At 41.8% G+C, this 27438-nt stretch overlaps 1 protein-coding gene across 1 annotated transcript; it reads right to left on the bottom strand.

Annotated features, from left to right (window-relative positions):
* Positions 1-878: 878 nt before the first annotated feature.
* FCRL4 (Fc receptor like 4) lies at positions 879-25832 on the bottom strand. The gene is made up of 12 exons (XM_003258641.3): positions 25661-25832; positions 24078-24098; positions 16583-16837; positions 15248-15502; positions 14667-14951; positions 13563-13850; positions 8759-8872; positions 7588-7615; positions 6033-6115; positions 5737-5805; positions 2865-2896; positions 879-2776 (listed from the first exon to the last, which is right to left on the bottom strand). The coding sequence occupies exons 1-12, from the start codon at positions 25689-25691 to the stop codon at positions 2666-2668; spliced, it is 1572 nt and encodes a 523-aa protein (XP_003258689.2). The 5' UTR covers positions 25692-25832; the 3' UTR covers positions 879-2665.
* Between the last annotated feature and the right edge of the window lie 1606 nt (positions 25833-27438).

The raw sequence follows: 27438 nt of genomic DNA, 5'->3' as shown, positions 1-27438 counted from the left end.
GAGTTCTAGGTACTTGGGATATATCAATAAACAAAGAGAACAAAGTTTGTTGCCCTTAAGAAATCTAGTTTTTAGAGAGATGATACGCAGTAAGCGTAGTAAATCAGCAACATTTGTTTCAAAGTACGTTTGAAAGTGATAAGTGCTATGGAAAGAAAGCAAATCAAGGTAATGGAGACTGGAGGTGCTGAAGATGGGGGGAAGTAGTTTCCAAATTTACATGTGACTGAAAGCCTTGAGTCACCAGGGCAGACCACAAAGCCTTGGTGGATATCAGGGAGGAAGAGCATTCTAAGCAGAGAGCAGCCCATGCAAAGGCCTCAAGCAGGCATTTACCTGGTGTGTGCAAGAAGCAGTACAGAAGGCAGCGCTTCCCCAGGGAAGTGCTAAAGGGAAGAACGGCAGGAGACTGGAGGCAATGGGAGCGATCAGGTGGAGCCTTGTGGCCACTTAGGGCATCTGGCTTTCACTGTAAGAGAGTGGGGAGGCACTGCAGGGTTTTGAGCACAGTGACCGCAGTGCTGAGAATGGGCTGTGGGGACGAAAGGGAAAAAGAAGGGAGACACGAAGCCACCACTGTAACAGAAGTGAGCAGCCCCTCAGACAAGAGTAGAATAATGGGGTAGTATAACGAGGTGGTCTTCTGGGTGTAGATATTTTAACTCTTTATTATGGAAAATTAAAACATGCAAAAGTAAAGAATATCATAAGCCTCCTCTTCTTCTCATAATGTACCCATCACTCAGCTCCAGAAATGGTGCACATATGACTGATCCCACTACATCTATACCCACCCACTTCCTACCCACCCTCACCTCATCGGATTATTTCAAACCAAATCACATCATTTCATCTACTAATTTCATGTACACTGAATCTACGTTAATAAGCTTTAATCTAATACTTCAGTATAAACTCTAAAAGTGAATATCCTTTTGCTTTTATAAAAACATCACTACAATAAACTATCACTTATATCCAAAACACACAACAATTTCTTAATATTAGTGTACAAATTTTTCGTAGTATTTCATGGGTAGTTTTTTTTTTCTTAATTTGAGTCAGGATCCAAACAAGATCCACACATTCCTTTTGGTTGATACGTCTCAAGTCTCATTTAATTTATATGTCTTCTCCTTTTCTTTTTCTCTTTTTTTTGGGGTGATACATGTGACAAATTCAAACATTCATATAATTTGTAAAGATCAAATCAGTGTAATTGGGATATCTGTGACCTTAAATATTTGTCTTTTCTTTATGTTGAAAATATTCTAATTACTTTTTTTCATTTTTCTTTTCTTCTCTCTCCCTTTCTTCCTCCCTCTCTTCTCTTCTTTTTATTTCATTTTTTTGCTATTTATTTGTTATAGAAGCCAGGTCATTTGCCCTATAGAACTTTTTCTCAGTTTGTGTTTTGCTGGTTGCAATCCCATAATGTTATTTAAACAAATTCCTTTTCTCCATGCATTTTCTGTAAAACAAGTATTCAGTTAGAAAGACTTGAATGGATTCAGTTTTAACATTTGGGGCATGGATGCTTTGTAGGTGGTATTGTACACTTCCATCAGGAGACCTCTAGTATTTGGCTGCTGGTTTTTGTCAATTATTTAACCAGTAGGTGTATCATGAAACATCCATACAAATTTGTGGCTTCCTATTTCCTTTATTCCTTCTTCATTTATTGCAAGAATTATTCTCACATAAACTAATTAGTAACTCAAAGACACAGTTCCTACAAGAAAAGCAACCTTATTTCCTTTGAGAAGGGAATGGTATTTAAAGAATAAAACCTTTCTGCAAGGAGTGCTTATTGCTAAGGGGTTGGTAATTATTTCTAGGCCTTTTCAGTGAACAGACGTAGGAAATATTTATCTTTTTTTTAAGGCAGAGTTTATTATGAGTTTATACTAATATTTTAAGTTCAAATTTAGGTTTGGAGAGTTGGTACTTAAGTTTTTAATTTTATATTTGTGTCTCTTTTCTCCAGTGTTGCAAATCTTCGTCCCTAACGACATTAACATAATTATCATTTGCTTTTGGAAGCGCAGCCTAGAGCTTGCATCTCCAGCTTTTCTGATGTCCTCTTTTAAATTCCTCTCTCTGTAAACCATTTCAGATGGGTTCTTTCATCTGCAACTGAATCCTGACAATGTAAACTGTGTGGGCAGAAGTGAAGGGGCTTTTCATTGTTTGCGCAGTACCTGTGCAGCCACTCACAGTTAAACAAATTGATGCAAGTGAGTCCCCAGTGAGATAATTGTTGTAGATGTATTAAGCAGAGATCCAGGTCACCCAGTCTTTTTCATCTCTGTGCAAATCCCAATTCACCAAAATTTATGCTTCTGTTTTTCAAAAACAGTCCTTCTCTCTCTTTATCCCGCTTCTCTAAAGCAGACCCTAGGGAATATATTAGGTCAGGCCCACAGCAAATACTACAGGGTCTTCTCTTAACTGTGGATCCTGGTAATTTTAGTGAAGTCTTTCAGAGGCCATTCCATCCCAACATCAGAGTAGATGAATGAGTATTCCTGGGAGTGAATGCATATGCATGAGAAGAATTAGAAAGCTGGAATGAATTGATCATTCCAGGGGCTGCAAGGACTGCACTGGGCCTGGGACTTTGGATAAGGGACAAATCACATGAGTAGGACATTCTTATAACTTTTCATTCTTGTAATTTTTCATTCTTGTAACTTTCTTCATCCTTAGAGCTGACCTTTCCAGCTGAGTTATCTGGGTGTTGTGTCTTTACCTCAGAGTAGACAACTGAGACATCCTGAAATGGAAGAAAGAAGTGGAAACCGAGAGGGAGTGTGAGGCTGCAGGTAATGGTGGAGATAAAATTGTGGGGAAATGAAACTCACCTTATCCTCTAGAAGTGTCCTGGAGTTATTAGCTGTGGAGAGAAAGAGAATCACTGGACTATGGGCATAAGGATGCACTTAGAACTGAGTCTGTTAGCTGATGCCTTAGAGTCTGGGAGCCACTGGGCCCTGTCCATTGATTGTCATGTTTTCTCCACCTCATCCCCTAACATGTCCTGCAATACATTTGACTTTCTGTTCTACCATTTCTTAACCCAGCCCTCTGCAAGTTCTTTTCAAGCTCCATTGATCTGTAAAGTCCTCCATCAATACCACACTAAGAAACCTCACACCCTTCCTCTACCAGATATTGAGAGATTTTTTTTTTAATTAGTTTTAGTTCTTGCTTCTCTTAACTTACAATACTGTCATCTCACCACCCCCGATTGTTTGACAAATTCCCGTTAGAGTGCTCCATATGTATGCCCTGTGAGAAAAACTCTCTCCTACATTAACAAATTCTAGTTCTTGATTTTTATTGCCATGATTTCCTAGAATTGGAGCCAGAGTGAGAGGTAAGTTTAGCAGATATCATTTGGTGGACCATGCATATTAAAAATTAAGAGTCTCAGAGTAAAAGGTAGAATTATCAGAGCAGCAGAGCAATTTTATGGAGAGAGAGAGCCTGAAAAAAAGATACACTCTGGGGCACTTGAGGTTTCTCTCTGTTTCTTACTGTATTGTTACAATATTCTTACCCCAAATCTTTAGGGGTTACAGATATTTTTAATAACATGATGAAAGCTATGTAGTCTCCCCAGAATAATGGTCATATGCACAAAACTTTGCATATGATTTCAGGGGCTTCATGTAAACCTTAAGGAACAGGTGAAGAAACCATTCTACAAATCATTAATACTTCAAGTGTCTGAAATATAACTAGGCCATCAACAGAATGCTTGGCTTAAATGGTGTTTTGATAAATATGTCAAGGAAAGAGTATGAAGAAAAGCAAAATGATCAAGATAGCTCTATAAGATAAGATGTACTCAATCAACCCAAGAAAGCTAGTGGCCATTCTAATGCTGCCATTCAAAGGGGATCCTGATTAATGGAGGTGGCTCAGGGAACAAAGTGAAAGACAAAACAAGTGATCAGGTGATGTATGTTGGTCAAATATAGTCATAGGCTGTGCATGCAGAAAATACAGCAAGACAGAAGACTTGGTCTTAGCTTTGTCCGTTACTGGCTTTGTGACCTTGAGAAAGTCCTTCTCTGAATCTTATGGATAATACTTCATTTTCATAGAACACCTTCAGCATCAGCTTACAACTAAAATTCCTAGATTTTAACTTCCCAAGTGAGGTGCCATGGGTAGATTTATACAAGAAATAGAGAGAATTGCTTGTTTCCTTGACTCTAAGAACCCAGGTTAATCAACCAAAGCAAGGAAGTGTGGGGAGGAAAAAAATAAGAAGATTTGTTGAAGCGATGTCTTTAGAAAGATGGATCAGTTTATGTCCAATGTGTCTCTGCTTTAGCTTTCTGAGGTGAGAGTAGCAGGTTATAGCCTGCAGCCTGGTGAAGAAGATCTCAGAAATTCCTCTTGAACTTCTGAAGTGATTTTGAAGTGATTTCCCTGATACTGGGATATAGAGCTCCCACCTCAGAAAGCCAAAGTGGACCACAGGTTGCAGTTACGTAGAGAGGTATTTTTCTAACAACAGATCTCAATTCATTAGTGGGTCTTAAAATGGGGTCTGAACAGAATTAAAGAAGTGAAGTAGAACTTCAAGAAACAATTCAGCTTATTGTGGCCAAAACGGACTAACAGGGACTGGATTTATCTTCCCATTTTAAACAATGAGAAAAAAGGACAAAACAGTGGTTTTCAGATATTGCACCAGTTTATCACTAAGCTGTGCATGGACTTGGGAATTCAGAAAGAGCCTGGCTTCTGGCTTGAAGCCTTGTTGACTTGAAGTGACAGAGACCAACAGTTCTGTTTTACTGAAGCAGCTAGAATTTGCAGGACAGTACCAGAGAGACAGGAGGAAAACAGATGGAAAGCTCCAGAAGTCTGCAGAGAGTTCTCCTCAAGTCTTTGGCTGAATACTGACAGGCATAGTTGTAAGATGAAAGTGTCTTAGGCCAGGGTAAGAACTCCCAGAAAAGAATAGGCAGAATAATACCAGAAGCTGATGCAGATCTTGTAGTTAATGGACCGTCTGATGTAGAATCCCCAGAAATGCATTGCTTTACTATCAGGCTAGATTAACCCTACTCTAAAGGTTGCTCGAGACTTGCCCTAACAAAGCTTAAAAGCAAGCCTCAAAAGGATCCAACTCATTCCAAATAACTTACCTTGCTCCAATATAAAATTTAGAATCTGACAGTAATTAGAGGAATACAATACTGTAAAAATCACATTTTCTAGCACTTAATTAAAAATGCCATGCATATATATGTATGTGTATATATACACGTATATATACATATATATGTGTATATATATACGTATATACACATATATATGTGTGTGTATATACGTATATACACATATATATACACATATATACGTATATGTATATATATTCTCAGCACAGTGCTTACCACATAGTAGACATTTTACAAACATTTATTCATTCAGACCTAAGGGAGACCTTAGTACATACGTTATAATGATCACAATATCTATCCAAAGGATGCTTAACTTTTATCCTGATCATCAGCAAAAGTATACTGTGTATATTTCAGTGCCTATCTTCCCTCCTTAGAATCTAAGCTCTCCACTGCAGGGATTCTTGTCTGCCTTGTTTACTGGTTGACTTCCCATACTTACAATAGTACCTAGCACATAGGAGGTGCTCAGTAAATATTTGTTGAATGAATGAATATAGTTTGCAGCCAGAATCTCTTCCCTAAGACGTACCTTCCCCTTCTTCTCCCAGCCGAATAGTCTGGATCTCAGAGTATATCAAATCTTTCTTTTTGAGGTGTACTGGAAAGAAAAGACATTTTCAAGGCTGTTGCTGTTAGTATTAAAGTGCTACAGATGCCTCTTCCTAAGCATCATCTCCACTCTTCTTGGACACATAATGGAACAATTATCTGGGAATATCTGGATTTGGGACACTTTAGGGAGTCCAGGGGCATTTCCCAGGGCCGAAAGCGCATTATCTTTCCATGGCTGAGGCCAGGAACAGCTTCCTAGAGGGGAATCCTCACCATCGACATGCAACGACTGAAGCTCCACCTGGGCAGGGCAGATGGAATGGGAGGACTCTCCTGGGCCTGGAGCGGGAGGGAGTCTGTGAGACACAGAAACACATAATAATCCCTGGAACATTGTAACATGCAGGAGAGTGAGATACCCAGGGAGAGCAGCAGAGGAGAAAGAGGATTTGGAGAAAGTCAGCAGCCAATAGGGAGCTGGAAAGCCTGAATGGTTTAATCAGAGTTTCAATAGGTCTATATAGAGTGAGATTTTTCCTTTTAAAGAAACCCCGGGGCTGTGGTATGGACAGGCTGCCTGGAAACAAGGTTAGGGAGTCTCTGACATCATAGTAACAATCATCGTCTCATAGTTAGAATGATTACTCTTGATTGGTTAAAAAATACTGGCTTTCCAGCCTGGGCAACATAGTAAGACATTGTCTCTACACAGAATAAAATAAAGTTGGCCAGGCATGGTGGCATGAGCCTGTAGTCCTAGATACTTGGGAAGCTGAGGTGGGAGGATTGCTTGAGCCTGGCAGGTTGAGACTGCAGTAAACTGAGATGATGCCATTGCACTCCAGCCTGGGTGACAGAGCCGGATCCTTTCTCAGATATATACATATTGGCTTCTTCATCATCAGGAAGTAGTGATTAAATGTCTTTATGTTGGCCTGGTGCAGTGGCTCACACCTGTAATCCCAGCACTTTGGGAGGCTGAGGTGGGCAGATCTCTTGAGGCCAGGAGTTTGAGACCAGCCCAGCCAACATGGTGAAACCTGGTCTCTACTAAAAATACAAAAATTAGCTAGACGTGGTGGCTTACGCCTGTAATCCCAGCTACTTGGGAAGCTGAGGCACAAGACTCACTTGAACCTGGGAGGCGGAGGTTGCCGTGAGCTAAGATTGTGCCACTGCACTCCAGCCTGGGTGAAAATAAATAAATAAATAAATAAATAAATAAATACATACATACATACATACATAAAATGTCTTTACATTGTAATGTCTGTACAATCCAAGAAGGAATTAGACATAATCCACACTCCTATTCCTAACCTAAGACTGAGACACTGACATAGAAAGAGGAAGATGACAGTATTTTCCAAATGGAAGTTAAGGACATAACGTTTAATGAGTATATATGAGTGTATGGTGCAAAAAGAAGATTATTAGAAACGGAGTTCTCTGGAAAACCTAGAACATTTGTAGAAAATCTAGACTCTAGTCATTGTATGCATAGTTATAGTAACACATTGTCTAACTCAATCAGAGTACAAGAAATATTCTGTGCCAACCCAGAAAATTTATAACCTTTGGTATTATTCATTTAGATGGGTAGGTTAAGGTCAAATATGAAATCTATTATTTTGCATGTATTGCAAACTATTAGCTGACAAGCAAAGTTCTAGGAAGCTTCATTTTTGACCAATTCATGGAGTGTGAAAATGGAATATCTAGCCACAGGGCCAAAGAGGTATAACTTGACCTAATTTCGTAACCCCACAGTTTTGCATATTGTGTACTTGGGAAACTAAAAAGGAACTGGCAGAAACTGAGGTCTCACCTGGTTTCGTCTGCCGAGAAACCAACTCCTGAAAAATAAAGCAAAGACGCATTTTTGTCAGCAGAGGGAGCCCTTTCTCAATGACTTCACATAACACGAGCTATCTAAGAGAGGTAATCAAGACAGTCAATTCAAACACCTGCCCAGTCCTGGGTTTTCATGAAAATGAGGTGAAGAAAAGATTGAACAAAGCATATAACTTGTTGAGGCCAGGACTGCACACTCCTGAGTTAAATATGCAATTGTTTGAGAATTTATTAAGACTCACGTCTGTGTTGAAATCCCTCAGGAAACATTACATATAACCAAAGTGTCACTTGGAGAGTAGTGAGCTGTGGGTGAACTTTGAGGAACATTTGTGGCCATGCCCAGAGGAGCATCGGGCTCTGACTCAGCCTCACTAAGGAGAATTGGTCAGAGGTCCAAAGCTCCCTACCTCCAGCTCAGTGCAGGACACACAGAAGGTGCTGTCAGGAGTCTGGAAAGTTGAATTGAATTAAGAGACAGAGTTGCAGGATGTGGGTAATTATTCTAGAGCTGAAAAAGGTTCTGCTCCTGTCTTCTACACCAGGTTTCTTGGCATCTAAAGCCAGCCTGAGGTGGGCTGAGGCAAGAAGCCTTTGCAAGTACGCAGCAAACAGTGCCTGGAACAGACCATCTCCAAGAGGCAGGGGAGGCTGACCTGAGGAGAGAGGGGCCGCTGGAGCACAAGATGGCAGGCTCAAGCTCAGACCCAGAAAAGCCCCTGAGGGGACAGAAGGATAAAATTAGCCAGCTATTATTCTCAGTCATTTCTGCAGAGCTCTTTAGTGCATTTTGAATCTCTATTTATGGTGGAGTTAGGATAGGCTAAAGTATCTAAATGGCCAGTCTGTATGAACCAAAGAAACTGCCTAAGTAAACTGTTCAGATCAAGTGTTCGGAACTTTACATTAAAAATTTCACTCTTCCTCCCCTTCACTGAGACAGCCAATCAGACTTCATATGAGCAGCTCTCATTCATGGCCTCTGTTTGCAAAACTGCCCCTTAAGGAAGGGACGGACGTGAGTGTGTGTGAACGCTGGGAGTGGAGACTTGGGAGTGGTGGCCTGGTGGCCACTGAGTCTGGCTGCATGCTGAGTTCAGGGGAAGGGACAGGGCAGGAACTGTGGCAAAGAAAAGAGCACAAACCTGACTTCCTCCGGCGCCAGCAGTGAAACAGCAGGGCCACAGCCAGGAGAAGAGCACTGAGCAGCCCCCCAGTGGCTCCTGCAGCGACAAGGCCATCTCTGTTGCCTGGAGTCTCTAAGGGGAAAGGACCTGTGTGAATCTCAGTGGAGAGGTTCAGGGCTTGGGATTGCCTTTTCCTCAGCTTGGTTGGGTAGTGAACCCTGGCAGAGAGAAGAATCTAAAGGACTAGGACTCATAAAGACATCTTGGGCCAGGTTTTGGCCAGAAAAGCTCACATTGGGTGGGCCAGGGCCTGAGTGGAAGAGGAAACAGCAGCTCCCTCTACCGTCAGTGAATCATTTTAGAAACTAACAATTTAGGGGAAATCCTAATGTTGTATTCTGGTAAGCTGGCTTCCTGCAAATTGCCCCCAGACACCTGGAGAGATACTGTGGGATTGTGGCTTGGCAGCACCTAACTTAGGAACGGCAAACTGCCTGAGAGAGAATGAAAATCGCACCACTGATTAGGGTACCAACTGAACCAATAGTAACTCTGAGATTGCTTTGCACTGGGACACCATGATGAAATGGCATCAGCCTTCTTCCTTATAGAAGCCTGTGCCTGTGTGCTCTGAAGGGCAGGAGAGAAAAAAAAGGATGGAAAAGTACACATAATCAATACATTGTTAGAGGCGTTTGATATTTCCATGGGGTCCATTCTCCTATCCTTTCATCCACGGAAAAGGAGGTTTCATTCAATTTACTCATTTATACAACAAATATTTGCTGAGGCTGCCCTGTGCCGGGCACTGACCTAACCCTTGAAGATACAACAGTGCACAAGACACTAAAGTCCCTGCTCTTGAGTTTATAATCCAGGGAGGGGAGACAAGCAATAAACAAATAAATAAATTTATATCATGCCCTGTAGTGATGAGCTAAAGAGCAAAAAGCATGAGAGAGGGACAGAGAGTAGAGAGTGGGGGGTGGTACTTTCCCATACGTATTCTTGGTCCCCAGGTAAATCAAATTCAGACCTCAGACACAGCTACCACAGAATTGACAGAGAACATGCAGGTAGTAGAACAACAGCAATACCGACCATGATTTCCGTTTATTTTCATCTATGATTTTGGGCACAAAGGAGCCACTGGCAAGGAGTGGCTGGTGACATTTCTGATATTATCCTTCCCTCCTCAACAATGCCAACAAACCTGCCCTTTGACCTATGAATGGTTCCACCAATAGACATTATTCAGTGGACAGCCAGCCCAGCTTCCCAGCCACAACAGCTGAAAGAGTAGGGTGGAGAGCAGGACAGAAATCTAAGGACAGAGAGGCTTGGCCACTACATTCTGTATTGAATCTTTCCCCATTACCTGCTGGGGCATCCGCCTGTGCAAAATCAGAATCAGCCACGCCCAGGCCTAGGATTCTAGACTCAAAGGGCAGAAAGCAGTTACTCTACCTTCCTGGTAACCCTGTTTCCTAAAAGAAATGGCTACTTTGGGGAAAGTAATTGAAATTTGTCTCAGTTAGAAAGGCACAGATTCTAAATCCAGGTTGTTGGATTAGAATCCCAGCTCCTCAACTTACTCACTGTGTGGGCAGGGAAAATTATTTAATCTCCCTTTGCCTCAGTTTTCTATTTACTGTTGTAAATGAGTTAATACATGTAAAGTGCTTTGAACAGTGCCTGCCACTTAAATGTTACATCTAGTGAAATACTAGTTCATATTTTGTGGTCCTGACACCATGCCCTAGATTCTCAGGAAATTCAGGCTGCTCTCTGATTAGCTTAGAGGACACCTCCATAGGTTAAGCCTGCTCCCACACAGCCCTACCCCAGACAACCTCAGTCCATGCTATGGATTGATTTGTGCCCTTCTCCCCCAGATTCATACACTGAAGCTCTAACCCCAATGTGATGGTATTTGGAGATAGGGCCTTTGAGAGGTAATTAGATTTAGATGAAATCATGAGGGTGGGGCCCCAAAGATAGGGTTAGTGCCCTTCTAAGAAGAAACACCAGAAAGGTTGTCCTGCTCTCTCTCTCTGCCATGTGAGGACACAGCAAGCAGGTAGCCTTCTGTAAGCCAGAAAGAGAGCCCTCACAAGAATCCAAATTATATTAGTGCACTAATCCCAGACTTCCAACCTCCAGAACTATGAGGAAATAGATTTCTGTTGTTTAAGCCCCCCGGTCCCTGGTATTTGGTTACGGCAGTTCAAGCTGCCTGAGACAGCTGACCTTAGCCCAGTGCATGAGGCTACTGCAGAGTTTCTCTCTTTGCTATATATTCTCTTATTTCTAAGCACAGGGATTTCGCATGAAGTCCATGATTAAAAAATATTTAGGAGGGAATTCCTATTCCATCAAACATCACTGGATCCTTGACATCTATTTAATCTTTGAGATCATCTGTTTCCTTAACAGATGTTGACACCTGCTTTCCAGGGCTATCATGAGAATAAAATGAAATGATACATGTGAAGTGGCCAGTTCACTGCCTGGATCAGGAGAAGCTGATCCATTCTAATGACCTTAACCCCGAAAAGGAAGAGGAGTAATTTATACTTACCAACAGATTCACTGTTATCTCCTCAGAGATTATAATCTTTGACTTCCTGAGGTAAACTTTTCAGAATAAGAGCCTTCCTGCAGAAGAAACACCCTCTACCATCAGTGTTACTCCGGATTTCAGGGCATTCAGGAGTCTTTAGAGGGAGACCTTGGCAGCTTGCAATTTTGCTAATCCCTTCTTCCTCTCCCCTAATCTGATTCTTGAAATGCCATTGAGCCCTGGAATTCAAGACCAGACTGGGCAACATAGTGAGAACCTTTCTCTATGAAAAATAAATTTAAAAAAATAGCTGGCCATGGTGGCACATGCCTGTAGTCCCAGCTATTTGAGAGGCTGAGGTGGGAGGACCGCTTGAACCCAGAAGGTCAAGGCTGCAGTGAGCCAAGATCATGCCACTGAACTCCACTCTGGACAACAGACAGAGACCCCGTCTTAAAAAAAAAAGTCATTGAAATGACATTAACTCAGTCTCAGTCCTTCTCTGCTGGGAATTACACCTGGTGATGTTCCCAGATTGAGATGCAGACTGCTGTGGTACTTAGTTCTGGGGAAACACTTCAGTTCTTAACCTGGTGAGCCCTGCTTGATCATAAGACTTGCCTCGAGGGAGTTGAAGGGAAAGTTGAGCCGCATCTGCGCCGTTAGCATAGCAACCCCTTGCTGGAGCCTCTGACTAAATTGTTCAGGTTTATGGCTTTGACCGTCAGAGCTGACTTTGTATAAACAGTACAGCTGTTTTGGGGGAGCAGTTCCCAAAATTTAGAAGTTGGAAATATTATAAGGATCCAGAAAGAAAACTTTAAAAAGTATCTGCTGAATAGATAGAATACTAACAGGTTATGTCCCACAAATTGAGCAGGAAAATGTTTCAAGAAGGAGGGAGGGATCGGTTGTATCAAAAGCTGGAGGTAGGTCAAATGAAATGCGAACAGTTTTCCACTGGCCTTAGAAATATGGAGATCATTAGTAATTTTGGTGGAGTGAGGCAAGCCTGGTGGTGATGGGTTTAAGAAAAAATCAGGGAGGTAAGGAGAGTGAATTGAGGAGTTTTATTATATAGAAAAGCAGGGAAATCTAGCTTTCCAGTAACTTAATAAAAGCTAACTTCTTTCTTTCTTTCCCCTTTCCTTTCCTTTCCTTTCTTTCCTTCCTTTCCTTCCTTTCCCTTTCTTTCTTTTTTCTTCTTTCTTTCTTTCTTTCTTTCTTTCTTTCTTTCTTTCTTTCTTTCTTTCTTCTTTCTTTCTTTTTCTTTCTTTCTTTCTTTCTTTCTTTCTTCTTTCTTTCTTTCTTCTTTCTTTCTTTCTTCTTTCCTTCCTTCCTTCTTTCTCTCTTTCTCTTTCTCTCTTTCTTTCTTTCCTTCCTTCTTTCTCTCTTTCTTTCTTTCTCTCTCTCTTCTTTCTTTCTTCTTTCTTTCTTTCTTTCCTTCCTTCCTTTCTCTCCTTCCTTCCTTCCTTCCTTCCTTCCTTCCTTCCTTCCTTCCTTCCTTCTTCTTTTATTTTCAGAGAGCCAGGAATACAACTAAACCTGAGATTGAGGAGGAATTGAAGCCCAGTAAAGACCACTTCCTTAGTGCCAAGGTAGCTGAGTGAGAACATAGCTTGGCCCAGTGTGGCTTCTCAGGGATGGAGGAAGAGATGTATATGAGCTAAACTTGTGATATCCCAAAGTAAGGCTTCTCTCCTCAATGGACAAAAGTGGGCTCTGTATCTGCTCTCCATGCTTCTTGTGAGTTTTCTGACCCACATACAATTTGGCTGCCGAGAATCCCTCAGGATTCTATTATAGTAATGAAGTAAAGGAATGCCTTGTGCTTTTGGTTCTGTGGACTTGAGACTGCAGGTCTGATGTGTGTGGTGTGTGTGAATGATTTACTGAAAGGAGAGGTGTAGTTGATACTGTAGGATGACACGGTAGGGTGACAGAGCTGTGCCCCACCCAGAAACACTGCTAATGAGGTAAGGCTCCTCTTGGAGATGAACACACAATGGATCCACACACAGACAAACAAAATCACCTCCAAAAAGCAAAATGGCTCCCAGCCAGCATTACCTCACTACAGGACCTTACTCTGACCTGAGCGAGTTATTAATATTCTAATGGAAGAAATTGTTTATCACAGTGGAGCATGGCAAAATGGAAACAGAAAGAGCAGAGTCACAGGGTAATGTTAGCTATCCCCACCCTTAATTTGAGGAAGTTTGCTGAGAATAAATAAGGTCAATAGAGACTAAAACTCACCTCTCACAGTGACATTCAGCACCGCGCTCTGGACAGGGCCGTAGCTGTTGTCTGCTGTGCAGTAGTATTCCCCTGCATGGCTCTGTCTGACGGCAGGGAGCTCCAGCTCTGCTCTCAGGGAATGCTGAGTTTTCCTCCCCAGACTCTCCTGCATGTCCTTTCGGTGCCAGGAGAACGTGGTGTCCCCTGTGCCTTCAGCCACGGAGCAGACAAGGACCAGCATCTCCCCTTCAACCGCCTGGCCCCCTGAGGGCTGGGTCTCCAGGAGCACCCCAGACACAGGGATCCCTATGTGAAAATGAGACCACAGGTGGGGGTCAGGTGTGAAGGAGGGCAGGGCTAGGTAGCTGGGGTGTTGGGCAGGGTTACTTTTTATGTGACTTCAAGATATACTCTTCAGCAGGCACTAGCATTGTGGCCAACAGACCACAAATTTAGCGCTGAGAATATCACTAAATGTGATAAGCTTTCCATCCTGATATACGAGGCCCCAGGAAAGAAAAAAGGACTAACCCTGAAGAAGCATTTGGGTTTTGTCTGACATCCTGGCTGGAGGTCTGAGTTGTTTTGAGGGAGAGGTAATAGCAATAGCGGCCATCGTGGCACTAGGCTGGACCACATCTGTTTTCAAAAGTCATAATTTTGTACCTAAGTGATATTTATTGGGCCTATATATCTATCTCCCCTTCTTTTCTGCTGTACACATCATAGACACTCACATTGTTCGTTGCTACTGACCAGGAAAAGGTGGATGCTTGTCTTCTAAATAGTTATCCTTAAGATCTAGCCATTCTAGAATCTGCCAATTCCCTAGCAGGGCACCTTATTTTCTTGTTTTGTTTTGTTTTCCATAGCTCTCAAACCTAGCTCCATGAGTCAGCTGTGATTCTGAAGTGATAGAATTTCAAAGGAAGACTGAGTTTTTAGGAAAATGGAGGTAGAAAAGAAGTCATGTATTTCTTTTATTATAGTACTTCACTTCTTGGCCTAAGCCTGGTGCCTCTGTCAGGATGATAAAACCTGTCTCTGCTACATAGTCCCCATGCCTACAGAGCTCGAGGGGCAGAGAGAGGCAGGGAAGATGCCTGACTCTCCAACACTCACGCTGCACGTGGATCTGTAGCGAGAGACTGTGCTTGTGGGTGTTACCCATCACTGTTTCAGCACCACACCAATAGGATCCTGAGTTTTCTCTCCAGACGGTTGGGAGCTGGAGCTCCGGGGACCTGCTCCAGTCTGACAGGTTGACCCCGTCATCTCTGAAGAAGATGAAGTGAAGTGGGGTGTCCGACCGCTCTGGAGGAAGCTGTGTTTCACAGCTCAGGTTTACAGAATTCCCCTCTGTAGGCTGAGAGTCTGTAGCTTTCAGCTCTGGATGTGGAAATAGTTCTAGAGAGAAGAGGTAAATCAAGTTCTGAGTATTTAGGACTCTGTGAGAGACAGGTTTGGATGCTCAGTCACAGGAAACTTCAGACACACAGCAAGACAAACTTATCAAGCCCTCTATCACAGTTTTCTTCCACAGGATTATTCAGGTCCAATCACCCCACTGTCTCTGCCTCTTAGAGGATTTGTGCCTCTCATCTATCCAGAGTTTCAATAGTAACCCATAAATTCTTTCCTTACATGCTCAGTTTCCTATCCCTCTCATTACTAAGCAAATCTATATGAACTGAAAGATTCACCTTGAATTTTAATCACTTTGAAATTTGATCTAAATACATCATTCTTGTCTCCATATCCAAAGCATCGATAATTGCCATTGTTATTTGAACTTGCTTGTGGGATAAGAAGATCCCAGCTTTTATTAGAAATGGAAAGAATGTTTCCATTCCAAGTATATTTCACAGCAGTCAATTTCTCTTTCCTCCTTCTGTGGCATCTCAGAACCAATGTGTCACCTTCAAACACAGAATACGGGGCCTGCAGGATTAAGGAGTCTGGAAAAGACACAGAGAGAAGATCGTCATTCAAAGCATTCCTGCTACCTCCTCCTTTTCTTGAATTACAAAGGCTTTATTGTTTTCTTCTTTCTTCCACAGGATGTAGTCTCTTGATCCAAGCTCACGAAACTCCTCCTAAATCAGTAACATGCTTCAGGTACAATTCCTAAATAAATCCCAGGTGCAACTATTTTATCATTCAAAGTCAGATTCCAAAGATAAGGAGTCTAATACGGAGAATAAAAGCTGAGAGAAGGTGTGATCAAAATCTCTGAGATGATAGAGTACAGCAGAACTTAACACCAACCTGCTCACAGAGTCTCAGAGCAGGAGCTATGAAAGAAGTGGCACTTGGAGAACCATATGAGGATCTCTTCCTGGACATTGGAGTGTGATTTGTAGCAGGATTCTTGTCAGAGACACAGTCTAGGTTCAAGGGACAGTGGATGTGGTCCTCTATGGAAATTCCATGCTGTTCAGATTCTAATGATTCTAATTTGAGGTTAGCTATATCTCTTCTTTCTTAGATGACTGTGTTGAATGCCTACTCCTGTAGACCACGCCCTTGGAAGTGACCAAAATCATTATCTATCAGGTAAAACTGGACAGGAGGAGCTGTGGGAGCTTGATGCCAATCAGAGGGAAAACGGAATGAGGAAGGGACACATAATAACAGGTGGGGATAAAAAGCATCAGGTTAGAGATTTCCCACCTCTGAGCTCCTTCGATGGCACTTTTGTCCTCAGCACATTTATGTGTGTGTAATTTCTCCCTTATGAGGCTATAAAGCCCTGCAGGGCAGGATCTCAGACAGCTTCATTTTTGTACTCCCTAAAACTAACTCATTTTCTTGACTGTGTAATTGTGTGGGGATGTCGATTAATATTAACCATTTAAACTCAAGTTTCAATAGTAGTTTGAAAAACATGTGTAGACATCGGAGGGAAAATGTGAAACTAAATGAGCTGGGATCAAGGGTTAGAGAGGAATGAAAGACCCCAGTTCGTGGAACCTCCCGGGAGCTAAGATAAATTGAAACCATTTACAAAGTTTCAACTAATTCACCTTCTTTCTCACCTGAAGAAAAGAGCAAGTGCACAGGGTTACTGCGTGGGGAGCCCCGGGCCTGGCACCTGTACAGTCCAGATTGCCGAACCTCGAGGGTGTTTCCTGGGGTCAGGGTCAACTTTTCTCCCCAGTAGTGCCGATGATACCATGTTGTTTTCTCTGTTGCATAGAATTGAAATCCATTGCAAGTCAGAGTCACTCTCTCTCCTTTGAAGAATGTGGTCCATGGAGGATGGACGGAAATCACAGGTTTGTGTGCAGCTGCTGAGGAGGAAAGAGTGATAGGTCTGAGGTGGAGGTGCCTGCGGTCCCAGCTGCAGTGGCTTGTGTGGGTTACAGTGGAGGACATGGCTTGGGAGATCCCTAAGAGGCCCCCGGATGACTTCTGTTTCCCCAGGTTGCAGGTGAGCTGTGCTCACCTCCTCCAGAGTGCAGTGGCGCTCAGTGGTCTATAGCAGCAGATTGGCCTTTCAGAGGGAGGGCAGCCCTGGCAGGATCCACTCAGCAGTGATAGATGATGGGAGGCTCACAAACCCTCTTACTTGTTTCAGTGAACCAGGTCCTCAGGTAGATAGTTGGAAATTGCATTTTTCCTGGACTCTCACCTGGGATCTTGGTGTTAACAGAGACCTCTCTAAGATGAGTTCTTGTGTGTGAAGGGTACCAGAAAATGCCATCTCCAGGTTTGTCTCTTTGGTATATGGATTATTTTGAGCTAAAGGCCATTGAGAATCACCAGAAATAGGAAAAGTTCTAAAAGCAAGGCACAAGTTTTCCTTTATAAGTAAAAAAGGAAGTTTTCCCTTATAAAGGAAATTTCCTTTTATAAATGTGTCTCCTTCTCCCATACCAGGAAGAGGAAGACTCTTAACGACTTTCATCAATAGAGAAGGCATTGACTTAAATATGCATAAAAACCCTTGTTTACCATGTTTTTCCTAGTCCACCCGCCAGAGCTTGCCTCCCCAACGCAGAAGCCCAAAACTCCTTTCCCTTCATTTAATCCAAGATGGTATACAGGTTGAGTATACCTTATTCAAAACACTTTGGAACAGAAGGGTTTTAGAGTTTGAGTTTTTTTCAGATTTTGGAACATATGCATAAACCAAAAATCTGAAATATGAAATGCTCCAATAAGCATTTCTTTTGATCATCATGTCAGTGCTTAAAAACTTTCAGATTTTGGATTTCAGATATTTGGATGAGGAATATTCAACCTGTATAAATCTCAATCATCTGGTTGCCTCCTTGGGCCATTTTTTTCTTTGTAAATTCCCCTGTGTATGTACATAATTTAAACTTTTTTTCACTTGTTAGTCTGTCTTTTTTTTTTTTTTTTAGACAAAGTCTCACTCTGTCAACCAGGCTGGAGTACAGTGGTGCAATCTCGGCTCACTGCAACCTCTGCCTCCCAGATTCAAGCGATTCTCCCGCCTTAGCCTCCTTAACAGCTGGGGCTAAAGGCGAGTGCCACCATACCCAGCTAACTTTTTGTATTTTTAGTAGAGACAGGGTTTCACCTTCTTAGCCAGGATGGTCTCCATCTCCTGACCTCATGATCCACCTGCTTCAGCCTCCCAAACTGCTGGAATTGCAGGCGTGAGCCACCACGCTCGGTCTAATATATCTTTTATCAAGTTAATTTATGGGCCCCAGAAAATTAACCTGTAGGGATCAAGAGAAAACTTTGTCTTTGCCCTCTTAAGGTTTGCTGAAAAATCAACTGATGAAAAGCAGATTCATAGGAGAAATGGCCTACAAATTTATTAACATGTACACGGAAGAATTACAGAGTGATTCCCCAAATACACTAATAAGGCCCAGATACTTACACAGCCATTTTTAGAGGGGAGTGGGGAGAGGGGGAATGTAGGTAACTCTTTTGAAGGGCAATAAATAATGACTATGGTGAATTAATGGATAAATGGTTCTATTTGGAAGATGAATGAGCCTGAAGGATAGATGTTTTCTTGTGATAGGGTCTGTTCAGGTGTGGTTACACCCATCAGTCTTCTTTTCTACAGTAGAGAGAAGGGAAGAACAACTGTTCTTACTGGTGGGTCAGTTTGGTCTTTAGGTGGATAGGGAAAAGTTTCTTCTGTTGATCTTTAAAGGCCTTTAATTCAAAATACTAGTTATACCAGGTGGCCATATTTTGGGGTGAAATATTGTGGTTTTCTTCAAACCTAACATAGATAGAGGGAAATTTTTTCCCTCCCATACATGTAGCATGAGCATGTGGTGGGATAGGGGTTGTAGATGGAGTGAATATAGAAATTGGGAGGTCAATTAGACAGTTATGGAAAGGGGTTTACGTTATATTTTTACTGATGAGAAATATGTATGGGAGAGGTAAGCAGGCTCTGTCTGTCATAAGAGTGGAGGGAGGTAGGTGTTCCTAACTTCCCAGACCTCAAAGGCACTCTCTTGTGACAGTAAAATACTAACCCTACATGAAGGTAGGCCCTAAAATCTTTGAAGCGTTGGTGGATAGAAACTGAAGAATCCAAGGATAATACAAATTAAAAATAAGAGGCTTAATTCTCCCTGCCAAAAGTAAGAGACTTCTCTTCCTCTTTCAGAATTTCTTTCTCTGTCCTTTTCAAATGCATATAAATGTTTATATTGGTTAAATAACCAAAACAGCATGGTACTGGTACCAAAATAGATATATAGACCAATGGAATGGAACAGAGGTCTCAGAAATGACACCACACATCTACAACCATCTGATCTTCGACAAACCTGACAAAAATATGAAATGGGGAAAGGATTCCGTATTTAATAAATGGTGCTGGGAAAACTGACTAGCCATATGTAGAAAGCTGAAACTTGATCCCTTCCTTACACCTTATACAAAAATTAACTCAGGATGGATTAAAGACTTAAATGGAAGACCTAAAAACCATAAAAACTCTATAAGAAAACCTAGGCAATACCATTCAGGACATAGGCATGGGCAAAGACTTCATGACTAAAACACCAAAAGCAATGGCAACAAAAGCCAAAATTGACAAATGGGATCTAATTAAACTAAAGAGCTTCTGCACAGCAAAAGAAACTATCATCAGAGTGAACAGGCAACCTACAGAATGGGAGAGAATTTTTGCAATCTACCCGTCTGACAAAGGGCTAATATCCAGAATCTACAAAGAACTTAAATTTACAAGAAAAGAAAACCCATCAAAAAGTGGGCAAAGGATATGAACAGACGCTTCTCAAAAGAAGACATTTATGTAGCCAACAGACACATGAAAAAATGCTCATCATCACTGGTCACCAGAGAAATGCAAATCAAAGCCACGATGAGATACCATCTCATGCCAGTTAGAATGGCGATCATTAAAAAGTCAGGAAACAACAGATTCTGGTGAGGATGTGGAGAAATAGAAAGGCTTTTACACTGTTGGTGGGAGTGTAAATTAGTTCAACCATTGTGGAAGATAGTATGACAATTCCTCAAGGATCTAAAACTAGAAATACCATTTGACCCAGCAATCCCATTACTGGGTATATACCCAAAGGATTATAAATCATGCTACTATAAAGACACATGTACATGTATGTTTATTGTGGCACTGTTCACAATAGCAAAGACTTAGAACCAACCAAAATGTCCATCAATGATAGACTGGATTAAGAAAATGTGGCACATATACACCATGGAATACTATGCAGCCATAAACAAGGATGAGTTCATGTCCTTTGCAGGGACATGGATGAAGCTGGAAAACATCATTCTCGGCAACCTATCACAAGGACAGAAAACCAAACACCGCACGTTCTCACTCGTAGGTGGGAATTGAACAATGAGAACACATGGACACAGGGCAGGAAGCATCACACACTGGGACCTGTCAGGGGTTGGAGGGCTGGGGGACGGATAGCATTAGGAGAAATACCTAATGTAAATGACAAGTTGATGGGTGCAGCAAACCAACATGGCACATGTATGCATAGGTAACAAACCTGCATGTTGTGCACATGTATCCTAGAACTTATAGTATAATAATAATAAAAAAGTAAGCCTATTGCCTGGCTCACATCCCAGGGAAGTCCTGGGAACCACCTTTTTGAATACAAGCATCTAGATAGTTCCTCTGTCTCTCTCAGTCCCTGTGGGAGAGTAAGGACCTAACTTTGGTGGGCTCAACTTTCTCCAATGTGCTAAACTACCTGCTGTTGTAAAGACAGAAGTTTGTTTCCCTTCAGTTACTTATGACAGGTTGTCTCCCCAGTTACCAGGATAAAGTTAAGATGAACTAGTAGAAGAAAAGGTGCTGTCAGGCCCTCTTACTTGAGGCCTAGTTATTGTTTATCTTGCAAACATGTAAGCATGGGCTGTATCTAATTGGCTGTATGAGGGGGTGGAATTCCTTTCTGACTTTGCAGCTTCTTAGTGGATTGTCTGTGATGCTCATCATATTCTGGCTTATTGCTTATTCAATAATACCTACTTTCTCTACTATCATTGTGGAGAGGATTTCTGAGTTGGGAGGAGATTTTGTTTTTAATTATATATCTTCTAAGAAGAAACTGTTTCTGAGGCTCTTTTTTTATTATTATTATACTTTAGGTTTTAGGGTACATGTGCACAATGTGCAGGTTTGTTACATATGTATCCATGTGCCATGTTGATTTCCTGCACCCATTAACTCGTCATTTAGCATTAGGTATATCTCCTAATGCTGTCCCTCCCCCCTCCCCCAACCCCACAACAGTCCCCGGAGTGTGATGTTCCCCTTCCTGTGTCCATGAGTTCTCATTGTTCAATTCCCACCTATGAGTGAGAACACGCGGTGTTTGGTTTTTTGTCCTTGCAATAGTTTACTGAGAATGATGTTTTCCAGTTTCTTCCATGTCCCTACAAAGGACATGAACTCATCAATTTTTATGGCTGCATAGTATTCCATGGTGTATATGTGCCACATTTTCTTAATCCAGTTCTGAGGCTCTTTTTAATCTGAATGTTTATTTTCTGAGTTTTGTAGTTCTGACTTTGTGCCGGCTAACAATAAAAGTAACTACAACACAAATTATTCACTATTAGAAACATTCACTCAAACGTCCTTACCAATATAATACTACTATCTAGCCTTCTCCAAGATAAGTGCTTTGGTAGGCTAATCTTTCAGTGGGTGTACAAATGAAAACTGATTGCTACTTTAGATTCTATTGAAGATGCAGTAATTTATAAACTTGGTAAAAGTCATGTGGAACCACTGCTCTCATGACTCATAAAATCACCAAAGAGTATGGCAGAGCAAGACCTATTAACGATTATGAAGGAGAAATCAATAATAGGGAAAACACTTGCTTGGCTCTCAAAAGTCAGTCCCAATGCTCTTCTCTCTAACCTTCTGCCCACTAATGTGTTTGAAAAAATGAAGTATTAACTTTCCCACCTACATGATCCAGGTCTGAATAAAGGGATGTCAGAGAAATAATGCTACGGATGGACTAGGGAATAGAGATTCTGGGAAAATGTTCTTCCTTTATTTGAAGGAAGAGATGCACACTGGGTGCTCTTTGACAGCTTCACTTCCCTTCTCCACCTGCCTCTCTACTTCTCCCCACTTTCTGCCTTGAACAAAGTCATGATGCCTGGAGCTGTGGCAGCTACCACATTTTGAAAAGTCAATATTAGATTCATGCTTTGCCCTACAAATTGCCTATGGTAATGTAACTTCTGTGAAGTAGAAAATCAAACAAATTGTTTTCATTTGCATTAATTTTCAAAAATAAAATCTCAATTTTGGGGATTGCTATTTACTAAGAAATTTTTAATAGAATAAATTATTTTCTTCTTGGAACCTTTTTTACTCAGATGAGGACTGTCTACATTTAAGGATTTTCAGGCAATTGCTTTTTTAAAGCTTAAAGCTTTAAACATTCTTGCCTTTGTCCAGAAAACTTCCCAAATAGATCTTTTAGTTACATCTAAATGTGAAGAAAATGCCCTTTCTCTGTTTGGGGGGAAAAAAAGAAAACTGTAAAATAACCCAACTGCGTGTTTTACATGAAGAAGCTAAATGTTCTGTTTGGTAAGGTGAAACATCTGTGTGTCTGCAGAATTTATTTTATTTTATTTTTCAGATGGAGTCTTACTCTTGCCCAGGCTGGACTGCAGTGGCCTGATCTCAGCCCACTGCAACATCTACCTCCTGGGTTCAAGTGATTCTCCTGCCTCAGCCTCCTGAGTAACTGGGATTACAAGCATGTGCCACCACAACTGGCTATTTTTTTGTATTTTCAGTAGAGATGAGGTTTCACCATGTTGTCCAGGCTGGTCTTGAGCTCCTGACCTGAAGTGATCCACCCACCTCAGCCTCCTGAAGTGCTGGGATTACAGGCATGAGCCACTGTGCCCAGCCTCTGCAGACACTTTTTAAAAAGAAAATTCTGTCTTTAAAGGTTTGGACAGAATACCCTATGTCATCAGTGGGAATGGGGCTGTGTTTCTGCTGAAGAGGATAGAAAACCCTACCAGCTATATTCCTGGGAAGCACCTGGATGCAGGGCCATTGGGACTTAGGCAATAGGTCTTCTACTGGAGGGAAGGAGAGTTGATTTCCTTTGATGTGTGCAACTAGACTCTTCTTTGCTCTGAGGAAGCTGGCCCTGCTATGTGCAGGTGGCCCTATGGCCAGGAAGGGACATAACTTTTCATGGCCTTCGTGTGTTTGAGACTGAGTTGATGGGCTCTGAGATTAACCACATCCCTAGCTGTAGTTAATTCAAGACACTTTTTGTATTTCATTTCCCCATTCTAGAACCATTAGCAAGGTCTGCCAAGTTATAACCTTGTCTCAAGAAGGGTGTGTGGGAAACAGTCTGTGTCCATGGCACCGAGGAGAGGAAGAACAGCAGAGTTAGGAGCTGCAAGAGACAGTGCACCTCAAGGTGGCCAAGGCCCTTGCTGGCTCCAGCAGCTCCTAGGGTGCTCTATAGGAATGGCCAAAACACCTGTGAGGCAGCTCCCTATAGAGAGGATGGGGCTTTTTGCTGACCAGTAGGATAGATGGAGACTCAGAGTCATCATAATTTGAGCTATTAACAGAGAAGTGTGTCTCCATGGGATGCAGAATTTGGGGATAAATTTGTTACACATGGTTAGTGGAAAAGCTGCTGAAGCCCCAGTCTCCCCCTCTGAAGTATTGGCTTATTTCTACCCTTTTCCTCTCGGGATGCTATGCACTCCATCAGGCTTGGCTAGAATCCCACATCAGGTGGGGTGGCAGCTCCTCCTCCTGTGGACGCTGTGACATATATCCCAGGCCCTGCCATGTTTAGCCAGCAAAATGGCAGTTTTGGTTTAAGAGGGTGACCCCCAAATAGCCTGATTCTTAGGGTCAGGGTCACCACACGAGCTGATGTCTCCACATCCCTGCAGCCCTCAGGAAAAGGATGAAATGGACAACAGGGACTCTTGGAAGTATTTGAGATAAAATATAGTTATTAGGATATCTAGAAACATAAAGGAGCAAAGAAAATAAGGACTTACCAGATTGTCCACAGACTGGAGCTGAAAGAGAGTAAAGAGCCAGCCATCAGTGCAGGCGAGGAGTCCCAAACTATTCACCCTGAGAGCCCACACACTCATATGCTACTTCCAACCAAGAGGAAGAGAAACATGTTCCATTCCATCCATCCCAGCGGGGAAACACAGTGGCCAGATGCTCAGGCTGTGGACTCAGACAGTCTGGTTTGAATTTTAGCTGTATGACCCAGGGCAAACCACATGAACTTTCAAGTCTCAGTTTTCTCATTTGAAAAATGAGGCTCATGAAAGCGACCTCATAGTAATACTGTAATGAGTTAGATCAGTAAGATTTCAATTAATGGCTGCTGTCATTAATTTTTTAGTATGGGGCTGCTGCGGGTCCCTCTTCTCTTGACTCAGAACACTTATTATCATAGCTAATTTGGAACTCAAAATGAGACAGACAGTAGGGGGTAGCAGTTAAAAGCCTAGTTTCCAAAGTTAGATTATGGGTTTGAATCCTGACTCTGCCACGGTACTAGCTGCATAAACCTTAAGGACAAGACCAACATCTTTGTGCCTTCATTTTCTCATTTGTAAATGGGAGTTATAAAAGTTCCACCTGATCAAATGTTAGAGAATTGGATAAATTTATACGTGGAGTACCCTTAGAAAAGTGGGATGTAGCCAGGGATCAGCAAAAGTTAATTGACATCCTCACACATTGTCTTGTAACTATTTGTGTAATATTTTTCTCATATTGTCGAGTCAGATGCTCTTGCACGTGTACATTGAGGTTCTATTGAGAATGTCACCTCTTGAGGGCAGAATCTGTGTCCTTCAGGTCTCCGTATCCTCTGTGGTGCCCAGCAGTGTGGTATGCCAAGTATACCCATCCATTCACTCCTTAGTTCCCATCATATGCCAATCACACTAACAGGTCTTCCCTTAGTTGGGGTCTGGGGATCAGGTGGGAACTAGAAAAATATGCTTAATAAATATTTAATGTACAACAGACTGATTGTTCTTTAATTCCCTAGCTTGAGCAACTAGGAAATCCGTGCCTCATTTGGACAAACACTGACAAGTGGTACAAAAGCAGGAAGAAAAAGATCAAAGGGAAACCATCTTATCTCTTCTCTTCTCATGCTCTTTGCAAACATCAGAACAGGTTTGATCTTAGAATACAGAGAAAGAAATAACTATTCTTAGCAGGTGATCCTTTCTACCTGAGTTCACAATCAGGACTTGATCCTTCACAAAGAACTCAGTCCATCTTTTCCTCTGGTTCCTCATGCTCTGTGACTTAGGGACTGAACCTAGCCATAGGTTTCTTTTTACATAAACAAAATAAGTCCATTTGGGGGTAAAATGATTTTCCATAGGCAATTCATAGCAAAAGTAGGTAAGAAATACATCTTTGGAAATCAATTATTATCATTTTCCCCTTCTACCAGTAAATCGTTATCTTTCCTTTTTGTTCATTTTCTGCTGTTCTAAAATGGGAGTAAAAATCCATGATTGCAGCAGCCCAGAAAAGAGGACTTTTGCTCATGGTGAGGCTCAGCTTTGCAACAAGCAGAGGTCTACTCTCCATCACTTACCAAAGACCAGCAAGGACGCCCACAGCAGCATGGAAGCCTGCTCCAGGGTTGGAGAAGGAGTTCTGAGGAGACAAGCCAGGTCAGCCCAGATTACCAAAGTAGCACTTGCCTACACCAGCACCAGCAGTGAGCTCAGTAAGCTTCTTCTCTGCATAAAGCTGATTGAGATAATGAAGTGAAAGGGGGAAGTAGAGGAATCTTTCTGAAAACACCAAACAGCAATGTGGACCAGTGTGAGAGAATCCAGACCACAAAAATCAAAATTTAATAGAATTAAGTACTGCTGTGACATCCTGGGGTGAATCATTTCTCAAGGCTAAAGCTACTCTATTTTCAGAACTCTCTAGGCTCTGTCTTTCAAGGAAATCACAACCTATTCTCTCTGCTACCAGAGATGAGGTGAGATTGCAGGCCTATTGAAATCCACATAATCTAAGGATGTCCCTGAATCTCCCCAGAGATGAAGAATTTCTCATTCAACACAGAAAAGGCCTCCTCTGACCGCTGATGCCTCTACCGGAACACCTCCAGCAGGCCATCTGTAGACCTGATGAAACATCTCAATCACAAGACTACTCTCACCTTGTCTGATATATATGAAAATATCCTGACTCATCAGTCCCGGGGGAAGCCACAAGTTTTGATCTGAGTAGAAGGCAAGCTCAGGAGTAAATTATAGCCCCATCATGCTCTTCCTAGATAATAGGCCATAACATTTCTACTTAATGCCCTAGAATCCAAAATTTGCTACAGGAATGTCTTGGCAAACATGTATTGATTGAAATACATATGCCTGGTATCTGGTGGCAGAGAGAAGAAGTTGTGATTTCCTTGAAAGACAAGAGGCTAGAGAGTTCTGAAAATATGATGGCTTTAGCCTTGAGAAGTGATTCACGTCAGGATGTCAGAGTGGGTATTTAAATAATTCTATTAAATTTTGATTTTTGCCATTTGGATTCTTTCACACTGGGCGACAGGTTGTTTGGTGTTTTAAGAAACATCTAATGCTCTCCCTACCCATAACAAACCTGCACACTCTGCTCATGCATCCCAGAACCTAAAAAAAAATTAAGAAAAAACCGGAAAAATCCATAGTGACATTTTTTGGTACATATAACATTTTGGTATGTATAACTCTTTAAAACTTTTTTATGCTATTATCTTGTGTATATATATAAATAAAAAATGTTAATGGCAAAAAAAAGAAACACCATGGTGCTTCAGGTATGGTGCCAGGTGCTGGAAGTACAGTTTTAGTCAAGACTTGGAAAGCTTTCATTCTGGTGGAGAAGACAGCAAGTCAACAGGAAATTACACACAAGTAAATTGTATGTAATTTCTGAGAGTCTAGGAGGGAAATCTGACCCAGTTCTAGGGATGCACAAGAGGCTTCCTTGAGGAAGTAACATCCAAGCTGAAAGAATATCATTCCAAGACTGAGAGATTAGCAGGGACTAAGATGGAAGGCAGTTATCGTGACCATCATCATCACATCAAGATATCTGTGATTAGATAATAGACATAGGATGGATTAAGAGTGGTCTGTATTTTTCTAATATAATGTTTTTCTATATATCTGTAATAATTTATTTTCTAACTAGGGTTTGTATTGAGCATCAACTATATTTTAGACAATGTCCCTGGCCTTAGAAGAATAAAAAGGTGAATAAAGTGCATCTCTCTTAAAGACTTTAAAAAAAAATCAATGTGGTAAGGGCCAGAGTAGACATAGACACAAGGAACCATAGAGACATTGAGCTGCCAAGGTGGCACACGGG

Source organism: Nomascus leucogenys, chromosome 12, assembly GCF_006542625.1.
Source record: "Nomascus leucogenys isolate Asia chromosome 12, Asia_NLE_v1, whole genome shotgun sequence".
In the NCBI taxonomy this organism is placed as follows: domain Eukaryota; kingdom Metazoa; phylum Chordata; class Mammalia; order Primates; family Hylobatidae; genus Nomascus; species Nomascus leucogenys.
The sequence above is the reverse complement of the archived record's forward strand: the minus strand, read 5'-3'. Positions and strand labels throughout refer to the sequence as shown.

Coding starts and splice junctions, on each gene's coding strand:
- FCRL4 (XM_003258641.3), bottom strand. CDS start 25,691: ATGCTGCTGTGGGCGTCCTTGCTGGTCTTTG. Junction 5,806..6,032: donor TCAGTCGTTGCATGTCGATG/GTGAGGATTCCC, acceptor TTTTCTTTCCAG/TACACCTCAAAAAGAAAGAT. Junction 2,777..2,864: donor GGACACTTCTAGAGGATAAG/GTGAGTTTCATT, acceptor CTTCCATTTCAG/GATGTCTCAGTTGTCTACTC.